Source organism: Typopeltis vanoorti, chromosome 17 (assembly GCF_054136105.1).
Source record: "Typopeltis vanoorti isolate ZY-2024b chromosome 17, IOZ_Tvanoo_1.0, whole genome shotgun sequence".
Classification (NCBI taxonomy): domain Eukaryota; kingdom Metazoa; phylum Arthropoda; class Arachnida; order Uropygi; family Thelyphonidae; genus Typopeltis; species Typopeltis vanoorti.
Genome location: NC_143565.1, coordinates 115,480,545 through 115,506,851, shown reverse-complemented (window position 1 = coordinate 115,506,851; position 26,307 = coordinate 115,480,545). Strand labels below are relative to the sequence as shown.

Genomic DNA, 26,307 nt, shown 5'->3' with positions numbered 1-26,307 from the left:
ATAGTATCAATGCCTGGTGCTTTATTGTTTCTCATCTGTTTTATTGCGTATCTAACTTCTTGTAAAATTTTTGGGTGATCATCATATTCTTCTATTGTTGGCATTGTAGTTTTGTTTCCTTGGTGGAAGATAGTCTTAGAATGGTTTGACCTGATTTTTCTTATATATTCAATATTCCCGGTTTCAGTCATCTTTAAACTGTTCTATTTTAGCATTAAAATCTCCCATCACTATCATGAGTTCTCTATTTTTTGGGATTACCTATTTCCTGTTGTAGTTCTTCACAGAAATTTTCTATTTCTTCCTCTGAATGGTTACTGTCTGGTGCATATATTTGGATTATTTTAATTGTTTGACCTTTTTCTTTTGCTTGAAGTTTGGCTGTGATTATTCTAGGAAACACTGGGTTTATTTCAATTACTGAGTGTGTAAGTTTCTTTCAATTAGTAATGCAACTCCTTCTCTGTGTGTTATCTTTTCTTCCTGAGAAGTACAGTCTTCCTTCTGGTAAATCCGTGAATCCATCTCCGCACCAATGTGTCTCTGATAAACCTAAAATACTCCATTTCAGTCTTTTTAAATTTTCCTGGACTAATTGCAATTTTCCAGGTCTGTATAGTGATCTTATGTTGAGGGGTGGCTACATGTTTCACATCCTTGGCTGACCACATTGCTGATTTCTCACCTACTCTACGCGGTCTTCGAGTAGGCGCGTCGGTTGTCCCGTACGCAGTAGCACTATCTCGGTTTGTAGACTTTCTCCTGCTCATGAAAGTTACTGGCAGAATAATGTAGCCAGCTTGCCATGTGATTTTTTAAGCAAAAAAAAAAAAAAAACATGTACATGAGTGACTTGCTTTGTGGCATACAGTCTTTTTAGTATTCAAAAGATTTTTTCAAAAACAAATCACTTTAATTTTTTATATATTCGGTTTTATCCTTTATTCAATTGTAAGCAAACAAAGTCTGCGCATGAAGTACTTTCAGGACTGGGGCAACTCGTGGCAAAGGTGGTGTAAGTTCTCATCACTTGCCTTAGTATCGCCCATAAAGCAAAGTACATCTCCTTGCGACATGTATACTGCTACGTATTAAGATGAGATGCCTACATACATGCAGAGCACGTAGAGTTACCCCGCTTTTTATAAGTCAGATTAGAACATTTCGAAAGGCAAGCGTTTACAGTTATAAATATTAAAGTCTCTGGGAAAGGAAGACCTCGTCACTATTAAAGAATGAAGAAAGTCAAAGGGTTAATAAAGAAAATGAAAAACATCTTACAGATTGGTAACATTGCTATACGGTAATGTCAATAACTGAATTCGATTAGCAAGAGTAGGCAGGAAATGGAAAATTTGCAGATAGAAAATGGATATCGCTGAGGCTGGTTTTGAAAATGTGTATGTTTCGAGGCTTCGCGCATGTTTTTTTAATGTGACTCCTGTCAAGAAAGGTTGTAAACCTACACTATCTTAGCCTAAGTAAGCTAAGGATTTTTTAATATTTTTATTAGTTTTTATATTTCTATTTTGTACACAATCCTAGAACCCTGCTTTAGAGACTAAACATTGACTAACTACTCGGCCAACCAGTTCAATATACCCAATACGTACATCATGTTAAAATGAATACCGCGACACCCTCTTGTTTTGAAATTAAAACCCACGGATATTCGTTGCACTCCCTTCATTACAAGTGGCTTATACTGATGCATAATGGAAAGAGAGATGCTGTTGCAGTTGAATGAACATCTGTATATTTTCAATCACTTGTGAAAAACGCACGGACTTCGAAAGAGATATGAACATACGATTCCATATCACTAGTCGATGAGCTCGTTTAGGAGATGCAGCCTTTTATCAACGAGTGCATCCCCCAAATCAATTTCAACCAATGTAATCAGCTAATATCAACGTGAAGGTGTCAATTCAGCCGACAAACTCACAGGGAGGAGCAGGAAGATTACCCCAAGAGACCAAAGTGTGCTTCAAAAGTGGTGCAAAAATCTTGGTAATCCGAGGGGGGGGGGGTTAACCAGGAGTTCAAAGAATCTATTGGGATTCTAGTTAGCAGCAGAAAATTACTTAAAGAGCTTCACAGTCTGTTCCTAAGAAAGGGCGACTGCGCATAAGCGATTATCGACGATGGAGTTAGCATTGAGCTATGCTGGTGTGGAACACTTCGCAAGTAATCCACATGGCGTTAGAAGTCTGTAATACGTAGCGACGATCCGCTCCACACACCCTTTTTCCCAATCGTGCAGGAGAGGATTGGTGGATGCTGGGAATGTCTTATGCTGAAGTACCTTATCCCACCTGTAAAGTTTGATGAAGAAGACGTGATGGTCTTGAACTGTCTCTCCTGATATGAACTTAGATCTTCAGCTGTAGCGTCTGGAAAGGTGTCCTGTGCGGTATTCCTACCCAAGTGCATCTGGTAAATCTGGTGTCAGCGAGAATTTAATAGCGGAGTCTGCGTTCAGAGGATAATGCTGGGATTTCTACATTTTGTCCTTTTTACTGAACAGACTTCATCTCTCTTTAAACACACAATGCGCCTTTATTATTTCATCACTTCTATTACAACAAGGATTGAGTGATGTCGAGATTGGCCTGTAAGGTCCAGGTTTTAACGCAGTAACGACACGTGAACTGGTCGTCATTTTAACGGAAAAATATTCCAAAATACTTTGATTAATTTTATCGCAATTGTTATGTTAAGCTTATTTTGAGTTTACCTCCAGCATGTTTCTTCTTTCTTAATAAATTCTTTTTTATCCATACGTGATCTCAAAAGAATTTCATTTCTGCTGTTTCTATTCTTCTTTCACTCTTACTCCCATCTTCCATTGCCAAATTTAAGAGTTGGCTGCAAATATTCCTGTTTTCGAGCGTCTCCTTTCTCGTGGATCACCAAAATCACGAAGCCGTGCTAATGAAAGCTTGAAAATCTTTCCCTCGTGCGCGCCTCATTTCCATTTAAATTTTCTCTTTTATTTTTAATGTTTTATGCGTTCATTTGCAAGTTCATTTTTTGTATTTTTGAAGATGTTAATCCCATCGTCAGTCTTCAACATTCATCTTCGGCCGGTCCTTATCAAATCTTTATCTTTGTCTTTCCTTTTTCCATTTTGTCCAACCTCTTTCGTTCCTTCATTTCTATTTCAGAAACGATTTCCATTCTAGTTTCGCCTCGAATAATTTTATTGTAACGTTGCTGCCGGTCTTCTACTTTAGTCTCAGGCATTTGTCATTTATGTGTTGTACTTTTCCTACTTTTTATTAGTTTCACATCTCTTAATTTTACTCTCATTAATACTGTGCTGGAGTCTGTTGATATAAATCATCTGGTGTTTTCTCCGTATTTTTCTTCCCCTTCTTGCTATCACTCTGATATTTATTTTATTTTATTTATTTCTTATTGTTTTGTAGTTCAGTTTACTACTTTTGGTTATTCAGTGATATGTTAAATATCCTTTTGATGTTTTGAATTTGAATAATGTTCGTGTTTCTGCGCTTCGCGCTCCGAGATAGAAACGTCCCATTTATATAACTCCATTGAAATATTTTATCAATTATTTGCTTTTATGCTCTCTCTCTCTCTCTCTCTCTCTCTCTCTCGAGTGCTTTGTGGAACCTGTTTTAATAATTTAAGCGCTTGCCAGTCTCATACGAAAATAGCAACAGGAATTAACACACGTTAGAGGCCTCATGGCCTTAGTTATCTCTTCTGTATTTCAGCCCAGTTTGTAGTCAAGTTCCAGTCCGAAAATCATCTCTTACTTCTGAATATTTCCTTGAACCAAAAGATGAACATTTCTACAGAGCAACAAGTTCGGGGTTTGAGACCTCAGTACGTCTCGGTAGCGAATACATTCAAATTTCAACCAGGGAGAAGCCGCATCATTCTTAGCGTTGATTTCAACAATGTTGTATTAAAATATCGGGCTGTCCCACCTGCCAGCACACAAGCATCGCGGCCTCTTTGGTGGAGGAAGTAATAAAAACGCACGCAGAAGGGCAGGTGACGAAACCGCGGTGGAAAATAAAAATTCTGTTTTGATAAGTCAAATTAAACTGCTGTAAGACAGCGGAAGATTTATTAGTGAATGCAAGTCTGCTGTTATTACTTTCTTGCAAGTCATCTCGTGCTGTTTACTTTTCTTCGGGCGCTTTTATTTATTTCGGCTTGATTAAGTAAGAAAGAACGCGATGACGATGCGGTAAACGCTGCCAACTTCTATCATTTCAGAACTTCGACATCCCGTAAAATAACCAGCTTGATGCCTGTTTTTCTAATTGCGAAAATGAACGAAAACAAAATTCTCCGTTCTACTCTTGTCCAGCGTCGTTCTTGTCTCGCAAAAACATCTCACGTTGCTTGTTATCGGAAGACCCGAGAGAGCGCAGTCGTGTTATTGATACCCCGAGAACGGAGATTCATAATCCAATCTATCAGCCAATCGCTAAGCGTGGGCGTGGTGTTGTAGACTGCGGATGGCTCGTGGCAAAATATGCCACGCCTAATATACAACAAACAATATGAAACGTTCTTGCGCATGCGCTTTGGAACTCTCAACCGATAGCCGAATAACTAGAAATATGCAGAAAATTGCGACTCGTACGTGCATCGAATCGTTGAAATCACTCTTATCGCCCTAAGCTCATAATGCATTAAAACCATCCCATAAATTCATCCCCCCCCCACTCCCAGCTTAACGCTGGCAAATGATTGTTTGGCTTTATAGAAATGGGAAAAACAGATTTCGAAACAGATATCGCATAATTACGATGTGACTTAAAATGGATGTATTACAGCGTCACGTGTTCATTTTAAATGCAAAGCGTTTCGCTTCTAATAAAAATAAATTAAATTAAATTTGAAATTTTCTTTATGAAATGAAATTAAAGTATTTTCAGAAATTTAAAAAAAAAATGAAAGATTCATTCAGACACCATTAGTGAAATTAGTAATTAAAATTTATTATAATTTTAAAAAATAGTCCTCTTAATTGATTTAATGTTCCTCTTTCATGGTGATTTAACCCGGAAAATTACAACTGGTTTTAATGAACAAATTTTAGAACCTTGATTGTAAAATAACACGAATGGCTCTTACAGATTTACAACATTTCGTTTAGCTGAATTTGGATTTGAATTTGGCTTCCAGGAAGAGCTTTGAAGAGAATGACGAATATATCAGACTCTTTAGTTATGATGTTTTTAACTGGGCTTCGAAAAAAAGTTAATACCATTAAAAAATTTTAACTCGGAATTTTTTAACAATTTCATCGCAACTTTAACGTAAATTAAAGTTGCGATGAAACGTTGCATTTGCCAAAAGATGAGCTTCATCGCCCGATGTGATATCATCACCATGCTAATGATTGGACGCCTGAAGCCGGTTGTTCCATGCTTTGTTTCTAGATCAGGATTTCTGAATTATCTAACTCAATGACATACTAAATGTGTTTTAGGTTTACAGCAGGATTATCAAGTAAATATTCGAAGAGTAATCTTACTTTATAACTCAGCAAAAGACCGAAATAATTTTCATATATTGGTTCACATGGTACTTGTGATTTATACTGAGGAAGTGGGTCGGCTATCCGAAGGGCGTTATTACTGTCAAGTGTTAGAATTTTCTGTTGTTCTAGTGTTTTAAACAGCTTCTTTGGTAAGATTAGCAGAGAACTCCAGAATAGCACGCTGTTGTCAAAGTCAATTTTTGTAAAGTCCAACTGATTCCTTGCTAATTCTCATTCTAATTCTCTTTGCTAATTTGCATTTATTCCTTCTTAAATAATGGCCGCTACGTGGCCTCTGAAAAGATGCCTAAAGAGCATCACAACAACCCATAAGATCAGTGGGTCTTCAAGGGAGTCTTCAAGAGTTAATACTAGAATAGAGAGGTTAAATCTCCGATTTGAAAAGTATTGTTATTGTTCAAATTTAGTCTCCCCACAGAACATGGGAAAATTAGCGGAAAAAACTTTTGTTATGTTGCTTCTAGTATGAAAACAAATATTATAAGAAATACTTTTCGTTACTTCGCCTCCCTTCCGATCCTCTTTAGTGGTAATGGCGGCGATGCCCTTTGGACGAAGCAGTGAAAATTTTGCCTGCGATGAAAGACCCTTTACGAAGACTTTGCAAATAGAAGCAAGTCTCATACAGATATAGTCGAAATTTTCTTACTGGAAATTTGGAATTTTCATCCCCCAAACAGAAGCCATAAAAGCGCATGCAGTTAACACACTCTCGTATCCTCCCAGCTTTAGTTGCTTTGGCTGCAATTCAAAACAACCCAATCCGTACCTATTTTATATACATAGGTTGTAAATAAAGGTTTATTTTAAAGCTCTTCAAGGGCTTCCCACTCGGAGAAGGAATATATTCTTAAATATAACAGAAGGAAAGTAATATTTTAACAAATTAAGAGCACGATTGGATTTATGAGCTTTAAAAACTATTCATAGAAGTACGCAAAGAGGGAGGAAATGAAATCCTTGCTGTTAGCAGTTTTAATTTTCTTCTTCCAAGTCGTAACAAGTCACCTGCAAGAATATTTCAAACATAAATTAAAATCGATCGAAATCTTATTTGTGTTGTTTTCATGAATTCTTCGCAATTCATCAAAACCTCCCTTTCTCCAAATATCAAAGCGAAGGTTCCATCCGTTTTATTGATAATTTCCACCTTGTCCGGGGCATCGCAATTACTGAGTTTAATACAAACTGCCTGAGTTCAACGAATATCAGAAGAAGATTGCGAAGGTGACGAGAAAATTCATGTATTCTGCAAATGTGCAGATTGCAAAAGCCGTTTGGGAATTATGTCTGAAAAAATAAAGTTGGTGATATGCGCCGTAATGTGTCATCCTTGTAGAAATTCGCGGTGCTATCTTTGCAGAAAGAAAATCCCTTCCTCGTCTTTAAATCTTTTGAAACTGACCTCGCTGTTCCAATCGCATTTCACTTCATGCGTTGGGAAAGCCCTAAGAATCCAGGGGGCCAAGGTCACATAATTTCCTGCTAATGTCATGTCCTGTCAAGTATCATCTCCATGGATCTCAAACAGAGATCCACAATGCGCAGTCGAAAGATAAGAAGGTACGGATCTAATCTCTTCCATTTCGCAGTTGGTATCCTGTGTATGTAGAATACGCCTGTTCGCAGACACATCTGGAGAAGCTTCAAACAAACCAAAAACAACCACCTCTGCATGAGATCGGCTAACTTACCATTTCAATCAAAACACACGTCGTACACAGAGCTCGAACCCACGTCTCTCCAATCCAAGTGCTCCGTCGAAGCTCACTTAACTACGGTGGCTCTTTTGATAATGAGAGGAGAGCTAATCCGATTTCCATGGTTGACTCTGTCTGTTAACTACATCTGTTCTTCAGTTAGTTGCGTATTTTGAGAAGTAAATAAATACCTGTTTTTTTTTTTTTTTTTCTTAGAATGAATTCAGACTCAGGTTTAAAGAACAAAAGATCGTCATTGATGCTCTCTGATCTACGAAGATTGGTATGAGTTCAGTCTCTTGATCTTTCCCACATTTAATATCCTTTCAACATTTTCATCAACTCTAAGTTGCTGATTGATTACATCAGAGCAGTGGAAATCTGAGGCAAGCTGATGAATATCAGTCTAATAATATCATGCATGTTCATGGATACATTTTTTATAAAACCCAACTGCAGGTTAAAGAACAGTTCGAATATTAGCTCAAAGGTTAATAAACCGCGCAATGCAGGTTATCACTGTTAATAATAATAAAATAATTGACAATTGACATTTATGTCTTTAGGAGTGAAGCAAGATCCTTTTCGTATTCCCCGCTATCTGTTGCGGTTACAGTGAGGGTAAAATTTATGAGCAGTTTGCTCGCCTTGAATGGACATGGAGATTATGCATCGCTAGAGGAGGCTAATATAGCTTTTGGTCTTCTATATTTGAATATATCCGTTGCCTCGTATGCAGCAGCTTGCTGAACCAAATCGTTGGGATGTGTGGACGTCTTTAGGAAGAACTTAGATGCTATGGATTGTAGGAAAGAGAAAATATAGGGAATATTTGTATCTCTATGAAGTTTATTGTTTCTAACATACCACGGGGAGTTCAGAATCATTCTCAAGCACTTGTTCTGCATTCGTTGTATCTTCATAATGTTAGCATTAGAGGTGTGGCTCCAGGCCGGAGAGGCATAGGTGATTATAGGACGAATCGTCATCTGGTATACTTGCAATTTGATTCTGTTGCTGAGCTTGCTATTTCTATTAATTAGCGAATAGATCTAAGCTATACCTTTAGATATCTGTGCATACGTAGACTTAATGTGTTGGTTGAAAGATAGCTTTTTGTCGAGAATTACACCCAGGTATTTTGTTTCTGTCTGCCAGGGAATTTTAGTATTGAATAGTAACACATCTCCTGCAGGAGACATTGGCCTTTTTGAGAAAAGAATGGCTGAACTTTTTGGGGGGGGGGGGGTTGACTTCCAATCTCCATTTGGAGAACCAACCCTCCAGCTTTAAAAGGTTTTCTTGAAGCTTTCTGGTAACGAAGTGGGGTCTGAAAGATCTGGTCAGTATTGCTGTATCGTCCGCATACAGGGCCAAAATGGAATACATCGGATTGTGTGGGATATCCGACATGTATACAGAAAACAACAATGGAGCCAGTAGGGATCCTTGCGGCACCCCAGCAAAGTTATGGCGCTGGGATGAGGTAGAACCGTCGATTTGGCTTGTATTGATCTGTTCTGAAGATATGAATGGATTAGATGAACCATTTTTAGTGAAGTACCGGCTGAGATAAGTTTGTGTAGGAGTCCAAAATGCCAGATTTTGTCAAATGTTTTGGATAGGTCTAGGAAAACAGCTCCTGTGCACTGGGGCCAGTTAAAGCTGGTGGTGATGTATTCCACAATTCTGTGGATTTGCTGGGTAGTACTAAGGTGTTGCCGAAAACCAAACTGTCCTTTAGGGAGGATGTTTAGGTCATTTACTGAGTGTCGTGAGAGGATGACCTTCTCCGCAACCTTACCCGGACTGGCGATGAGACTGATTGGACGATAATTTTGCGGTAGGTGTGGGTCCTTGCCTGGCTTTTGTATAGCGATTGCATCAGTCAGTTTCCAGGTGGAAGGAAAATAGAGAAGTCTTAAGATTGCATTAATTATAATGGTCAGGTGCACTACAGCTTTTCGAGGCAACAGCTTGATCACCCTATTCGTCTGGTCCAGGAGCTTTATTGTTCTTTAGTTTTTTAATATCATATAATTCAACAAGTGTTGTGGGCGCAATCTGGTCAGGGCTGGTATCTGGGAGTTTTAATACATGTCTGACATGTCTGTGAATTATATATATGTGATTGAAGTCTAGATTTCCATATACAGGTATGCACTGCTCTTCCAAATTTCTGCCATGGCCTCTGCCTTGTCCGCATCAGTGTGTACAAGGCCCAGGTCAGAGAGTATTGGGGGAAGAGATTTGCCTTTGTTTTTGATGTTTCTTAGTCATTTCCAGATAGAGTGATCAGTAGGCGAGATAGAGGCTAATTTTTCTACCCATAGATGCTCTTTGGGTGCCTTGAGTGCATCTCTCACAGCCCCAGTAAGTCTATTTAGATTTGTTTTATCTTGTGGCGCACGAGTGTTACAAAATCTTTTTCTGGCTCTGTTTTTCTCCCTGATCAAGTTCATAATGTCTTCAGGCAGACGACCAAGCTTGTGGACAGAATTGTAGAATGTGGCTACCGTTATGGCAGAGTTAATTAGTTGGGAGAGGCTTGTAACTAAGATTCTATATCGTCTTTTGTACGAATGTGAGGAACAGGGCCAATACTATCACTGAGCACTTCCGACAATCTTTCCCACGATATTTAGGAGTGAGGGGGAGGAGACAGGTCTTCTTGTCTTCCTATCTGAAGTAGTACTGGGTTGTGATCATATGACAACTCATTCAACGATCTTAGGCTGTATTGAAGATTAATGTCCTGCAGGAGGACAGCTATATCCAGGATGTCTGCAGTTCCAAACGTACTAAGATGAGTTGGTTCAGTGGGGCCTGCTACAACAGCATTGTGTGAACCTATGAAGTTGGAAAGGATGCAGTCGTTCTTGTTGGTGGATCTGCAATTCCGTGCAGCGTGCTTGGAGTTCAGCTCCCCGGCTATAATGGTAGGTTCTCTGACGCATAAGATGCCGTTTAGACCAGAGTGTAATAGAGTTTTTAGGGGCGGGTTGTAAGCAGAGTAGATTTTCAGTCTGCCAGCCAAGCTGGTGAACACCTCCACGCCCGTAATCTCAAGACTAGTGGTTGGAGGGTTGTTCACAGAATTGTGCTTGATGTAGTTCTTAATGAAGATGGCAGTGCCACCACTTCTGTAAACCAATCTATCACTTCTGTATAGGCAGTAACCCCTTATTTTAGGGCTATCTGAGGGTCTTAGATGAGATTCGCTGATTAAAATAACATCTGGTTGATATCTGTTAGTGAATTCTTGCAGCTCCAGAATTTTGTTTCTTAGGACATTCGCATTCCATGCAATGATCTGCAAAGAGGCTGGAGTAAGTTTGTTTCTACTCATCAATGAGTACTGTGAGGATGACCTGTGTTTTTCACGGAGAAATCTTTTCGTGGAGGTTTCTGAAGGGTTTGACAAGCTGAAGTCTTGTAGCATGTCGGCTAGATAGGCTGTAATAACAGTTGTTAGATTTGTAGGTGCTGATTTGTTTGTACGGGCCACATCAGCATAATTTCTTGTTTGCTTTTGGTTTACTCTATCTTTGAAGGTCTCTGACTGTGGACGCCGAGCCTCCGGCTGTGATGCAGGGGCCTCTGATGTTCTTGTTCTTGTGCTAGCGGAAGAGGACTGTTTGGCTGTTTCCATCCGTCTATTTTTTGGGTGCTGAATGCATCCCTTGTAGTTGGCCGGGTGGGGACCACTGCAGTTGGCACATTTAGCTAGGATTGTTTTTGGCTTTGTGCAGATATTGATTGGGTGGCTTGCCCACAATTCAAGCATTTAAATTCAGCTTTACATAATTTCTGAGCGTGACCAAACTTTTGACACCTATAGCACCGGTCAGAAGATGCCCTTTTTCGGAGTGGCTCTGGTATGACAATGAGCCCACAGATTGTTTTCAAGTTGTAGATATTTTTATATATGTTATGGATCTCTACGAGGACTAATGGCATAGGAGATTTGTTGGATCTGAACATTCTGCTGACCTTAAAAGGAGATAGATCCCGCAAGTTAAGATCAGCATCTATATCATCTGTATCAATGTCTTCACAGACGCCACGGAGGACCACTTTTAAATTTTTCTCTGAGCTGAGCGAAAACGTAAGGTACTGTATACCTCTATTCTCCATTTCTTTTGTTAGTCGCCTATAGTCTGTCACCGTTGTAGGATATATCTTTATTCCTTCATCCACATTTTTGGCCTTTACATTGCCAATGTGTAGGTCGGACATTGTTGATGTTAAAGCCGCCCATCTCTGCTTCTCTCGTAATATAATCGGAGGCACCTTTTCTCCGGGAGAAGCAGTGGAGTCCGAAACTTGATCGTGTTGAAAATCAGAAATAGAATCGGAAAACCATACTGACTGATCTTCCGTGGTCTCCGCGTCAACATTTGCGACACTTACCGGGGGAAACGTATCATAAAGTTTCACCTTTCTTGGCCAATTTTTGTTGGGCAGCTCGCCCAGTCTGATGAATTCCCGGAATACTTCTTCAAACGTTGTCTCATTTAGCTGCTGTTCCATATCTGTCAATGTGAAAGAAAGAAAAAAACGCTTTCCGTGCAGTTGTAGTCTTACCGGCACTGCTGCAGTACTCAGCACTGGTTTGGTAAGAGGATTCAAAAATTGCACGATCTTTAAGACACATAATAAACGCATATCCCCAAATTCAATCACCGAGAACCATCAATTCATATGAAAACAAGTGGCGCTGTTTCTTTCTTTCTTTCTTTCTTTTTGCAAGTCAGGTTAGTCAACATATGCAAATCCTATATTAACAGCTCTGAACTGCTCAATTTATTTACACTTAAATGGATAGTAAACTTAAGGATCCGATAAAAGCAGTTACATCGCTAAAGGCAACTGACCTGGCTTGCATCGCATTTTGTTCTGTATTGAGTCCGGTTTCAATTATGTCTGGCACGAAGCTTAGAAGATAACTAAAATGAATGAAAGTTTCCGAAAGCAAAGAAAATAGGCGTGAGATAGGTCACAGATCAAAGTACATATTCAACTCACTTCATGCTTTCAATTATTAACTTTTAAAGATAAGCTGGGTTACTATTTAATTCATAAATTAAATGCCACATCGAATGTAACATTTTGCAAGAGTTTCAAAGCAGACGATTTGTTCATAATAATATAATTATCATTAACATTACTGACAGGATGGGTAAAGCACTAGTGCTTTTAATATTCCCCTTCATCTGTAATGAGAGTTGTTTGGAAATGGGAGGTTTGTGAGCAATTAAGCTCACCCTCTGAGGGCAGTTGTGTTAGCTATGATCAGTTGAGAGAAGAAAGGTAGGAAAGGGCAATTTAGAGTTGTCCAGCATTTTCGTCATCATACGATAATCTGTGACAGTGGTAGGATGAATCTTTACACCCTCTTCAGTATTTCTTGCCCAGGAGAAATTGATATTTTGTTCCCCTAAGGATCTTCAGACTGAGGTCCATTTATCTTTATCTCGAAGGATAACTGGAGGGACCTTTTCTTTTCTATCTTGGGTGACCTGATTTTCGTGAGTTGTTACATTTCCATTCCATCTTCCGATGTTCTGCGTCTTTTATTAGATTGTTCCTCCTGTGAACAATCGAACTTTCGGGGAGTCTTTGTAGGTGGAACAGGTGTAATGTCCTCTTCGATGTCCAAATCATCGTCTTCTGTGTCATTTACTTAAGTGAAGAGATTCAAGCAACCAGGATAATTCGTTTCCAATTTCTTTAGAATGAATTGGAGAATGTCAAGTGACACATCTTTGTTTAAATGTTGAATGGCGTCCTTGATATCTTTTACGTTCTCCATCCTTGTGTACAATGAAGGAATATTCCGATATCTTATTCCTGACAACCTAGTTGAGTCTATTGACAAATCCCTTAGACTCACGCCAGAGTCTACCAGCTAAGCAATGTGTAATCACAAAAATAGTCAAAAGGAAGAAAGCTTACCTCTAAATATATCATTCGGAAGTCCCAATAATATCACACTAATAAAAAAAGACGAGCAGCTAATTCGTAATCCATAATAATAAATCGTAATAATAATCCATAATAAAATAATTGACAATTGACATTTATGTCTTTAGGGGTGAAGCAAGATGCTTTTCATATTCCCCGCTATCTGTTGTAGTTACAGTGAAGGTAAAATTTACGAGCAGTTTGCTCGCCCTGAATGGGAATGGAGATTATGCGGCGCTATAGGACGCTAATATAGCTTTTGGTCTTCTATATTTGAATATGTCCGTTGCCTCGCATGCTGCAGCTTGCTGAACCAAATCGTTGGGGGGTGTGGGCGTCTTTAGGAAAAACTTGGTTACTAAGGATTGTAGAAAAGAGAAAATAGAGGGAATATTTGTGTCTCTGTGGAGTTGGTTGTTTCTAACATACCACGGGGAGTTCAGAATCATTCTCAAGCACTTATTCTGCACTCGCTGTATTTTGATAATGTTAGCATTAGAGGTGTGTCTCCAGGCCGGAGAGGCATAGGTGATTATAGGACGAATCGTCATCTGGTATAGCTGCAATTTGATTCTGTTGCTGAGCTTGCTATTTCTATTAATTAGCGGATAGATCTGAGCGATGGCTTTAGATACCTTTGTGCACGCAGACTTGGTGTGCTGATTAAAAGATAGCTTTTATCGAGAATTACACCCAGGTAATTTGTTTCTGTCTGCCAGGGAATTTTAGTATGGAATAGTAACATATCTCCTACAGGAGATATTGGCCTTTTTGAGAAAAGAACGGCTGAGCTTTTCTGGGGGTTGACTTCCAATCTCCACTTGGAGAACCAACCTTCCAGCTTTAGAAGGTTTTCTTGAAGCTTTCTGGTAATGAAATTTCTGGTAATGAAATGGGGTCTGAGAGATCTGGTTAGTATTGCCGTATCGTCCGCATACAGGGCTAAAATAGAAGTCATCGGATTGTGTGGGATGTCTGACATGTATACAGAACATAGCAATTGAACCAGTAGAGATCCCTGAGGCACTTCAGCAAAGATGTGGCGCTGAGAGGATGTAGAACCGTTGATTTTTACTTGCATTGATCTATTCTGAAGATATGAACGGATTGAATGAACCATTTTATAATAATATATAATAATAATAATATAATCTTAAAGTTCTTAAAAGAACTGGGCGATGGACTGAGTCCTTGACTCTTTATCCCATCTGAATGAAGACAATCTGTGTGGATGGAATGTTGTTGAGCTAAGAGGCTCTAGTCATGGCTGGGTAACGGCAATAGCCGAGCCTCAGTTAAAACTTCATTAGCTACAGCATTGCCATTTGTTACCCTGAAAGTCCTAAAAATGACCATTGATTTGACATCATAACTAATAATAATATAATTGACCATTGACGTTACTGACAGGATGGGTGAAGCACAAGTGCTTTTCATATTCCCCTTTATCTGTAATGAGAGTTATTTGGGAATGGGAGATTTGTGAGCAATTAAGCTCGCCCTCTGAGGGCAGTAGTGTTAGCTATGATCAGTTGAGAGAAGAATAGCCTTCGGTCTTTTGTGTTTGTAGTAATCAGTCTCATTGTAATTGACAGCTTGCACGATTAGTGGGTTTGAATGTGAACTTGACTTCACGAAGAATTTTTCTGCAAGATCACGAAGAAGGGAGGAGATGTATGGAATGCCGGTTTCTCGGTGAATCTGTGAATTTCTGACGAACCACGGTGCATCCAGGATCATCCTAAGGCATTTATTTTGGATTCTCTGCAATTTTGAAATGTTTGATCTTGAAGTGTGACTCCATGCTGGTGAGGCGTAGGTGATGACTGGACGTATTACCATCCGGTAAAGAAGCAATTTATTATGTAGGTTCAATTTGCTCTTGCGGTTGATCAATGGGTAGAGCTGAGCTATGACTTTGGAAGATTTGGAACAAACGAGATTGATGTGTTTGTTGAAAAGGAGTTTCTTATCCATCAATACTCCAAGATATTTGGTCTCTGAATGCCATGGGATCTTTTGACCAGAGAGCAGGATGTCTTCTTTGTTGCAGATCTTTCTTCTTGAAAACATCATGGCTGAGCTTTTGAGGGGGTTTACTTGAATTCTCCAGTTGGTGAACCAGTTTGCTAGCTCATTGATACTTCCTTGGAGTCTAGTGATTGCTAGGTGAGGGCTGAGCGATCTGGCCAGAATAGCGGTATCGTCGGCATAAAGAGCCGTAGTAGTTTTTGGGTTGAGAGGAACATCTGCCATGTAAGTTGTGAAAAGTATTGGGGCCAGAAGAGAACCTTGAGGTACTCCCGCCTGGATTCTGCGCCTTGAAGAAACAATTCCGTTGAGTTTTACTTGCATGTATCTTTCATTGATATATGAATATATGAGTTTCACTAGTTTAATTGGGATATTGTTTTCAATTAGTTTGAAGATAAGGCCTTGATGCCAGACCTTATCAAAAGCCTTGGCAACATCCAAAAATACAGCAGCAGTATGAAGGTGCCAGTTAAAACCATGAGTGATATGTTCTGTTAGTCGGTGAATTTGTTGCACCGTGTTGTGAGCTTTGCGAAACCCAAATTGTTCATTTGGGATTATTTTCTGTTGGTCCACTGCTGTTTGCAGTCTTGATAGGATGATCTTTTCTGTCACTTTGCCAAGACAGGAAAGAAGACTGATGGGCCTGTAGCTTTGGGGAAGTTGTGGGTTATTACCAGGTTTTTTCAGAGGTATAATGTCCGCGACTTTCCAATCAGAGGGAAAGTATTGGAATCTTAAGATGGAATTGGTAATATTAACTAGATGAATTATGGCTTTCCGTGGGAGTAGCTTTATTATTCTATTGGTAATGCCGTCAGGGCCGGGGGCCTTTTTATTCTTCAGATGGGAAATGATATTTATTATTTCTGTTGGAGATGTGGGGATGATGGTTTCTGAATCATCCTTAAGCTGACTTAGTGCATTTCTAACTTTACGATGGACTTTGTAAATAAGATTGATATTTAAGTTTGCATAAGATGGGCTGCATTGATTTTCCAGATTGTCAATTAGGGCTTCTGCTTTTTCTTCATCTGTGTGTGCAACTCCAAGATTGGTCTTTAAAGGGGGAAGTGGTTGTCTTTTGGTACGAAGAGATTTTACAAACTTCCACATGGAGTTATCTTCTGGGTTGATTTCTTTCAGTTTGGTTTCCCATTTGGAGTTTCTGTGGACCTGGAGGGCTTCTCGAACCTGTCTGTTCAAAGTGTTTAAGGTTGCTTTGTCCTGCGGGGCTCTGGTGTTGTGATATCGCTTTCTGGCCTTGTTTTTGGCTCTAATCAGGTCCATTATCTCTTCTGGGATCTTGGAAGCGTGGAAGACAGTGGTTTGAGTGACTGATGCTATTGCTGTGTTGATTTGCCTAGTTAAGTTGTTTACAGCTTGATCTATTTCTTCTTTTTTACGAATGACAGGGGGAGGACCGATGTGGATTGGAAGAACCTTAGAGAGCTTGTCCCATGGTATGAAAGAATGATGGGGAGAGAGTTGGTCTTGAAGTCCTAACCTGAGTAGGATGGGATTATGATCTGAGTTAAGCTCTTCTACTGTCTCCAGCTGGTATTGATATTTGATGTTTCTGAGGATAACTATGTCTAATACATCAGAACTTCCTGATGGGCTGTAGTGGGTGGGGTCAGTGGGTCCAGCTACTATTGATGAGTTGAGTAATGTGTAGTTGTATAAGGTACGTCCTTTGGTGTTGATTGACGAACTGAACCAAGCCGTATGTTTAGAGTTAAGGTCTCCAGCTATGATTATGGAATCTGTGGAGCCGAGGATGGAGTCTAAGTCTGCTGTCAATAGTGGAATACTGGGAGGATTGTACGCTGCGTAGATTTTGAGTTTGCCAGCGTTATTTGTGTGCACCTCCACACCCGTCACCTCAAGGTTTAGAGTTTGGGGGTTGGTCAGCGAGTTGTGGCTTAAATAATTTTTGATAAAGATAGCTGTTCCACCTCCACTAGAGTTAAGTCTGTCTGTCCTGTATAAAATATAACCTCTTAGTTTTGGATTGTTTGATGGTCTGAGGTGGGATTCACTGATCAGGATTATGTCTGGATTGTATCTTTTTGCAAATTCTTGCAGCTCGAGAATTTTGTTTGTTAAGCCATTGGCATTCCATGCTGTTATCATGAGAGAATTTGGTTTAAATTTTTTAAACATTATAGAGAGCTGTTAGTATGGATTGGGTTTCTAGGTAGAATCTTTTTCTGGAGGATGGTGAGGTGCTTGCTTTGCTGAATTCATGCAGCATTGTTGCAAGTGACGAGGTTAAAGCTGAAGTGAGATTAGAGCTTGTTCGCTCTTGTGATGAAGAAGTCTGGGTTCTTACCGCTTCTGCATATGATTTGGACATGGTTGATGGTCTAGTGCCTTCCTGTGATGTTGAATGTGAGGTAATATGTTCTGGAGGGCGGACTTCTTGGATGTGCATTGTGTCATTTCTTGGAGGAGCGTGGTTACTTCTTAATGATCCACGGTTTTTTGGATGGAAAAGGCAACCCTTGTAATTAGAGGGGTGTGGTCCTCTACAGTTGGCACAACAGGCAGGTGTTGACCTGGGTTTGGTGCAGGAGTTGGTTTGATGACCCTCACCGCATTTTAGGCATCTATATGCAGCTCTGCACAGTTTTTGGGCATGCCCGAACCTCTGGCATCTGTGGCACTGCCCTGCCGATGCCTTCTTCCTTAGAGGTTCGGTTGTGATTTTAAGCTTACAGATGTCCGTTAATTCATAGATGCTTTTTTGTGTATTAGAGATTTCGACCAACACCAGTGGCATTGGTGTTTTATCTGATCTCAACATTCTAGTGACTTTGGTTGGAGTCAGTCCTTGATTGATGAGGTCAGCTGTAATCTCATCAGTTGAGATGCCTTCAGCCACTCCTCTTAGAACTACCTTTAAGTTCTTCTCGCTTGCTAGCGCAAAGGTGTGGAAGGGCAGTTTGGAGTTGTCAAACAATTTGGTCATCAAGCGATAATCGGTGACAGTGGTAGGGTGGATCTTTACACCCTCTTCCGTATTTCTTGCCCAGGAAAAATTGATATTATGATCTCCTAGGGATCTTGAGACTGAGGTCCATTTGTTTTTGTCTCGAAGGATAACTGGAGGGACCTTTTCTTTTCTGTCTTGGGAGATCTGATTTTGTTGAGTTGATACATTATCTTCCAGTTCACCTCCCGATGTTCTTCGTCTTTTATTAGATTGTTCCTCATGAGAACAATCGAGCTGTCGGGGAGACTTTGTAGGTAGAACAGGTGTAATGTCCTCTTCTATGTCTAAATCATCATCTTCAGTGTCATTTACTTGAGTAAAGAGATTCAAGCAGCCAGGGTAGTCTGTATCAAATTTCTTAAGGATGAATTTGAGAATGTCAAGTGACATATCTTTGTTTAGCTGTTGAATGGCGTCCTTGATATCGTTTACATTCTCCATTCTTGTGTACGAAATATTAAGATATATTTCGGAAAGGTATGATGGCGTATAGAACGGGCTAGGGCCAGAAAATTGTATCAAAAGTTAAATTCTTACCTTTTATTCTGTAAACAAAGCAGATTCACAATATCTAAAACTCACTAATCACCACTGATATCAAAAAACATTCTTCACAACAACAACCGTCATGCGAGACTACTATGCGAGACGCCATCTTTTTCATAATAATATCCACGAATTAGGATAGCTGATTAATATATATAAAAATGTGTGGTGTTTATGATAAAATGAAAATATAATTCTTCATTCGTGTTCCCATATTTTAAGTACTGTCACTTGCGATAAAAAATAGAAACTATTTTTATATATGCATTATTTCAATATTATCAATTAGTCTGCACATCTCCACATTCTGTAGAAAGCGACCTCTACATTTTAAGAGAACTACGAACGCGTATAATTCTCTTATAATTCTAAATAGGAGTCTAAATCCTTTTGTTTCCTTATCATTGGCATTAGTAATGAATATTAGATCTTCAATTATGCAGTTTCTGTTATGGATGACCCGTCAAGCTTTTCCCTGGGATATCTGACGACTGATCGAAGCGTTTTGTAATTCTAATAAGTAGATGATCTATTTATGTTGTGACGTTAATTATTTATAATCCGTGGCGAATATAATTCACTTTTTTTTTTTTTATCAGTTAGAGTCCTTCCTTTCTATTTTATTGATCTTTTGCACATCTACGGCACTGGTAAACAAAAAAAAATAAAATAAAATAAAATAAAAATAAATTTTAAAAAATCCCAAGTGGTGTCAGTGATCAGTACCGCAACCAGGCAAGCAGATTTTGCATCGTAAATCATCAGGAATTTTAGCAGAAACTGAAATAAGATCTTCTCCCCCAGTTTTTGAGTTTCACTGGCGCTCTTTTATTTCTTCTGCTAATGAGGTTCCATTTAAGGTTTTTTAATTATTATTATTATTTTGACTTAAGTAGTTTTTTATCTGGTGCCACGTTACTTGCATAGAATCTTTTAGCGCGTGAAACTTTAATATCATCACTAATTTTATCCACCATATTTTTTTTTCTGAAAGTTCTGTTTTTCCTATGCGATGAATCTGGAATCTGTGGACCAACATCCCAAGCCTTTTAAAACTTGAAAACTTATATTGTCCTTATCCTTATAAGGACTGGCTTAAAGGGGCGAAGCAAGAATGCTTTTCATCTTCCCCGTTATCTGTAGAGGACAGTGTATGGATAAGGTGTTATTGAGCAATTAAAGCTCTGATCATGGCAGGAGGGTAACAGCAATAGCCGAGCCTCAGTCAGAACTTCATTGGCTACAGCATTGCCATCCATTACCCTCCAAAGGTATTGGATTGAATGAATCAATCACCGCATCTCACGGTCGATTGATTCTTCTCCCTTATATTGTTTCTTGAATAACTATTTTATTAAAATACTACTTATAGAAATAAAAATGTGGTGTATTTACATATTATAATAAAACTTTGGAATTTCCAAATTTTGAACAAAATTGTTTAAATATTATTTCGTTCTTTATAATATAGATAAAATGATATACAGTATAATACTGGTTTATTTATATTTTACGTGTAACTATTCATGTTCAGGTTAACTTCCTCAAATAGTGATATTTACACACACACATCTTTATCATTTTTAGAAGATATCATTATGTCTTGTCATCTTCATTATATTAAAAACTTTCTTAGACTACCACTCTTATTCTTTTAATCTGCGAAAATTTTTTCTTTTATTTCACGCTATGAGGGATTAAAATTTGTTACAACATCGCAAATCTCATGAGGGATTTCAAACTCCACACATCACTTTGGATGATAATTAACGACAAGATGTAATTAACACAAACCTGTTTAATATTTAGTTCGTTAAATATTAATGCTGACAGTTCGCAAGTCCAACCGTGTAAGCTAAGAATTCAATTATGCTTTGGTGATTAAAACTAAAGAGAATTACATAAATTTTCTCGTCTTACAAAAGTTTAGATTATTCATTATTTTGTTTAATAATGCATTATCTATTTTTCCTTGCATATTATCACGTTTCGAATTTTAAAATTCGAAATATTTGCTAATACTAGTAATACTAATAATAATTACGAAAAACTAAAGTAATTAGAACTAATCGATGACTAATATTACTAAGTTATTCACATCAAATAATTAAACTATATTCGCAAAATCTTAAAAATTAAAACATTACCTAAATAGGAGAAACACCCTACCCTTTGATTCGTTCCACGGAGTGCAGTTCATATATATATATATATATATATATATATATATATATATATATATATATATATATATATATATATATATATATATATATATATATAATTAAATTATGCCAGGTAATCCACTGGCATTTATGTAAAAAGTATGGGTTTGAAGTATCTAAAGACTATTGGAAGCATAAAGTTCACCAGAAAGTGGTTGAGAATGAAAAAGCTAAAATACTCTGGGATTTCAAAATCCAGACTGACAAAAGTTTGGAATGTAATACACCCGATATCACCGTGGTTGAAAAAAGTGAAAACAAGGGTGTTAAGTTTATCGAAATATCAGTACCAGGAGATAGTCGGATTGACGACAAAGAAAACGAAAAAATTACAAAAAATCGAGATTTGCAAATTGAAGTTCAACGAATCTGGCAAAAGAAAACGAAAGTTGTTCCCATAATAATAGTTGCTTTAGGCGCCATCCCTAAAACATTGAAAAAACATCTAGAAGCACTCGAGTTAGATGGAGTAAAAATGGGCAGCTGCAAAAGGCCGCTTTGTTCGGCACAGCTTTCATTTTCAGAAAGTATTTCCACAACTCATAGGCCCTTGGGTAGGGCCCGAATTAGTGGAATATATCCAGCCTTTTCTTAAGACTGAGGAAGCAAATCAAGCTTCGATGAATATTATATATATATATATATATATATATATATATATATATAAGCGACTAATAGCCACAAATAGAAAAAAAAATTGCGTCATACCTAGAAAATAATCATACTTACAAAATAAGATCCAATGCCTATAAAATACTCAAGCATATAATCTACTCTATAATATAAAATGATAAGCCTTTTTATGAAACGTTTTTGTGTCTCGTTTTTTGTCAAGTTATTTGAAACGTTTTGAAACTCAGGGGCTACCCTGAGTGTCGAGTCTTCAAAATTCGAGTCGTCAGAATCCAAGGAGAACCGGCCTACCAGTCCGCAACTCGGGGGGGGGGGGAGCAAAACGCCTTTCGAGTCTTCAAAATTCGAGTCATCAGAATTCAAGAGAACTGCCCTACCAATCCAGAACCCGGGATGTTGAGCACCGCAGGCGCTTGGGGGGAGGGGGGGGCGAAACCCTCCTTTCGAGTTTTCAAAATTCAAGTCATCAGAATTCAAGGAAAACCGGCCTGCCAGTCGGAACTCGGGGGATTGGGCGTCAGGGGGGGGGGGGGCGGAGCCTCTACTTGCAATATAGAAGTAAATGAAACTGCCAAGTAGATTTGAAAAATTCTTACATTCCAAATTTTTGCACAGATAATACTAAAGTAAAAATATATATTTAAAGTGACAACCTAAGTAAAATTTAAAAAAAAAAAAAAAAAAATGGTAAATCAGCAGAAGATGATCAGATAAACTCTGAAGTGTGTAATGGGGATAAATTTCTTCAGAGGTTATTACAGTTTTTATAAATTAAGTATATATACAAATGCACAAATACCAATAGAATGGAATACAAGTACAGTAATACCTAAAATAAATAAAAAGAGGATAAAACAAAACTAACCAGTTACAGAAGTATTAATTTATTGAATACATGCTACGAAATATATAAATTGAAATATACAGGGAAAAAATATTGCTTGAATGTCAAATGGATTTAAAGAAGGTCGCACTACAAATATTTTTTTTGTTTAAAACTACTTACAGAGAAAAGAAGAGAATTTAATTTAGAAACTCATCTTTTGTTTTTATGGATTTCGAAAAAGCATTTGACAAAGTAAAAAGATGAACACACGAAATGTATTGCTTGAATATTACGAAGGACAAATATATTTTACTACAGGGGAATATGTGGATATATACAAGACTAACAAAATAAAAATAAAAATAAAAATAAAAATAAAATGTCTGAAAAACAATCCATAAACCAAGGAGTAAGACAGGGATGTCCTCTGTCCCCAACGCTTTTTTTTACATTTATATTCAAGAAATTCTAATATAGTGGAACACTTTAACCAAGTATGGAAATTTCCCGGAAGAATAAAATAAATACAATGAAAAGAATAATTATATAATTTAAATTTTACAGTGGAAAAGTTTGGGATGAAAATATTTATAGATAAAACTAAAACTGTGGCATTTTGTCGACAAAATTGCAGTTAAAAGAAAAATAGTTATTAATAATAAAATAACAGAACAGATAAATACTTTCAGTTATCTTGGATGTGAAATATCATGTGAAGCAGAAAAAGCATACAATTAAAATCTTCAAAATTTTTACAGATTATAGATCTGATAAAACACTCAGTTGTTCATATAATAAACAAAAAGAAACGCAAAGTACATCGTATGCAATACTTTAGCAGTACCTTCGTTATTTTATGACAGTGAAATTTATAAATAAAATAAAAAAATATATATAAACGAAGAATAAAAACAAGTGAAATGAGATTCATGAGAACAACTGTAAAAACGCATTATTACACACACACACACACACACACACACACACACACACACACACACACACACACACACACACACACACACACACACACACACACACACACACACACACACACACACACACACACACACACAGAGAGAGAGAGAGAGAGAGAGAGAGAGAGAGGGGGGTGAAGATATTTCAAAAGAGCGCAAAATAAAATCAATACAAGAAAAAATGCTGGGCAGACCTCGAATGAGGACATCAAATTAAAAATGAGAGCAGAACAGAGCATGTCTATATCTGAATGATTATTATTATTATTATTATTATTATTCGTACTAGTATACATTTATATTATATATTATTCATACGATTTGTTTTTTTTAATTTCAATCATCTCTCATGAAACCCTGGTTGGGAAACCTTGCAGTAATAATTTTACGCATAGCTCAACGAGTATATTTTATCACTAGGATCTTAGGGCGTTAACAATTTGCTGACTGTAGAATCTTGTACTAGTGCTGCCATCTGTCTACAAATAACCATGGAAACTTCAAACGGGCTTTAATACAAACGATTCAGGGGCAATAAATGGGGCCAATTTCAAAGTAACTCACAGAATGCAGGATTGTCCCCAATAAATAAATTGAATTGAACTAAATTGGTAATGTTTTTCAAAAAATAAACGAGATTTCATTTTATTTAATTAGTTCATTATCGTATCGAACTATTGCGCTATAATTCTAAACTTGTTAGGCAAAATAGCGTTTACTTCTCATAGCTAGTTGAAGCTCGTTGATCAAAAGGATGAGGAACACTTTGGCTGCAATCTGACATTCCGAGAAACCAAAGGAAAAAAGAGAGAGAGAGAGAAAAAAAAAGACCTTTTCAAGTGGAATTGAGTCAGTCTCTATCAATGCGAAGGCGGAATCTTTTCCCTCTCAGGTTTTTTTCATCAAATGGGGAAAAACTGATCCACGGAAGTCAACTCTGTGGATTTGCAATCGTATTACAAATCCAAAACAGAATTATTTTAATGTCAAGCACATTACGACATTCAATATTGTTGTTATTCTTGTTATTATTATGAAATATGTTTCATTACTTTCGTTAATTATTATCAATTATTGTCAATATGTGTTCCAAATACGTAGAAAATGTTTCTTCGTTTTCAAAATTACTTCGGACCATAAGTTATGCAAAAATATTCACTCAGGAGATTATCTTTCAGTTTGGAAACATGTTTTGTTGTAAATGAATGTCATAAACCCCACCCTACTCTTGGATAGAAGTGAAATCTAATTCGTTCGTGGTCATATCGATGGACTCCGACGACACTTCTACGAAAATATGTAATATAGAAGATGGAGAGATATCTGAGATCGTAAATAGAGATCCACAAATATGGTCATTACGGGCTTGGTATTTGTTGTGTGTGTGTGTGTGTGTGTGTGTGTGTGACAAAGCATTACCAAAAAATAAGGAATCTTTCGTACGGAGATTGCATTTTCATTTCTTTTTTTTTCTACTATTATCTTGATTCAGACTGCTGCTGTTTTTACGTAATTTTTTCCTGAAATTCTCCTAAACGAAATTCTAGTCCACTTTTTTAGCATGAATAAGGGACTCTCTCTCTCCCTCTCTTTCTCTCTCTCTCTCTCTCTCACACACACACACACATTCAGGATATAAAAGAAATTGAGAGAAAAAAAAGAGTCACAATGCTGAGATAAGAAAAAAGTATTTCTTTCATGTATTACTTGGATTAGTAACCCAAGAAACGTAAAGATCAAGTCGTCGTTTCTTGTCCCTCACTTGCAGAAAAAAATAAATTCGTGAAATGAAAATTGAATTACATCTGTTATATAATCAAACCCAAAGAGTCCTGACAAATATCCTCTTCTCCGCCCTCCTGAGGAATTCCAAGTCACACTGTGGTCTGAAGGAATTTCATACACGCCACCCATCTCAAGCGAAGTTGTCGCAATAATTTTGCTTTAGTTTTACTTCGCACTTCTGCCACAAAGGGACAAAAAAGCCTGTCCAAATCGCCACGTTTTGTTCCTTTTTATGCCTGAGAATGATCCACATGACATACAAAATGGGATTATAGACAGTTTTCAGAAGTATTCAAATAATAAATTACAGTAAACTTCTTCCAGCCGTTTACGCATTACGCAAAGTGTCAGAATAACTCTATTCCAATGGAAACAAAACAACCTAATAAGTGCTTACTCATTTTCCAAAAATAAAGTCGCATAAAATGTTCTTTCGGTGTGATTTGGCATTTTAGCTCTGCCTTTAGCTGTTTTGATGATAATAATAACTTCTTCTTCTTCTTTACTGTTAAGCTAACTTGCTTGTAGTCCCTCCGTTTTCAAGAGCGTTTGATAATCAAGTCACAATAATGATCATTACAATAACAAAGAAATAGAAACTAAGATGACCGGATAGATTCTAATGTGCAGTGTTTTCTCTGCAGCCCTCCATGCAGTTGCTCTCATCATGTTCCAGAACCTGAGCACAGTCCACATGCCGTCCACTCCGTACCAAGACGCCGGAGCTGCCTACCTTCATCCGAGCACGATGTACGTGTCGAGTTCGCGAATGGTGGCCGTACCACAATACTCGCGCGATCAGATGTCTCTGCAAGCTACCGGTGCCACCTCCTCCGCCGTCAGCCCTCATTACCATCCGACCATGTGGTCTTCGCGTCCCGGATCCTTCCCTAGTCGACCAAGTTCCTGTGCAGAGTTCAGCGGAACCCCATCCCACTCCACCTTGCCATCACCTCTGGGATTCCAGGTGGGAAACAAAAAAATAAAAAAATAAACACACTCTCCCTTCATCCCTTTCATTATTATGAATATTTTTGCTCTGGTGTTAATGCGAAGTTTTTCAATCTC

The 26,307-nt window shown here is 37.9% G+C and overlaps 1 protein-coding gene across 3 annotated transcripts in view; it reads left to right on the top strand.

Moving 5' to 3' along the window:
* The window catches only part of LOC150097821 (GATA-binding factor 6-A-like), a 128,890-nt gene that overhangs the window by 81,097 nt on the left and 21,486 nt on the right, over positions 1–26,307 (top strand). For all 3 annotated transcript variants that reach the window (XM_090407460.1, XM_090407458.1, XM_090407459.1), the window contains exon 2: positions 25,884–26,206. In XM_090407460.1, the coding sequence (XP_090263586.1) occupies positions 25,884–26,206 (323 nt within the window). The remainder of the gene's footprint in view (positions 1–25,883; positions 26,207–26,307) is intronic.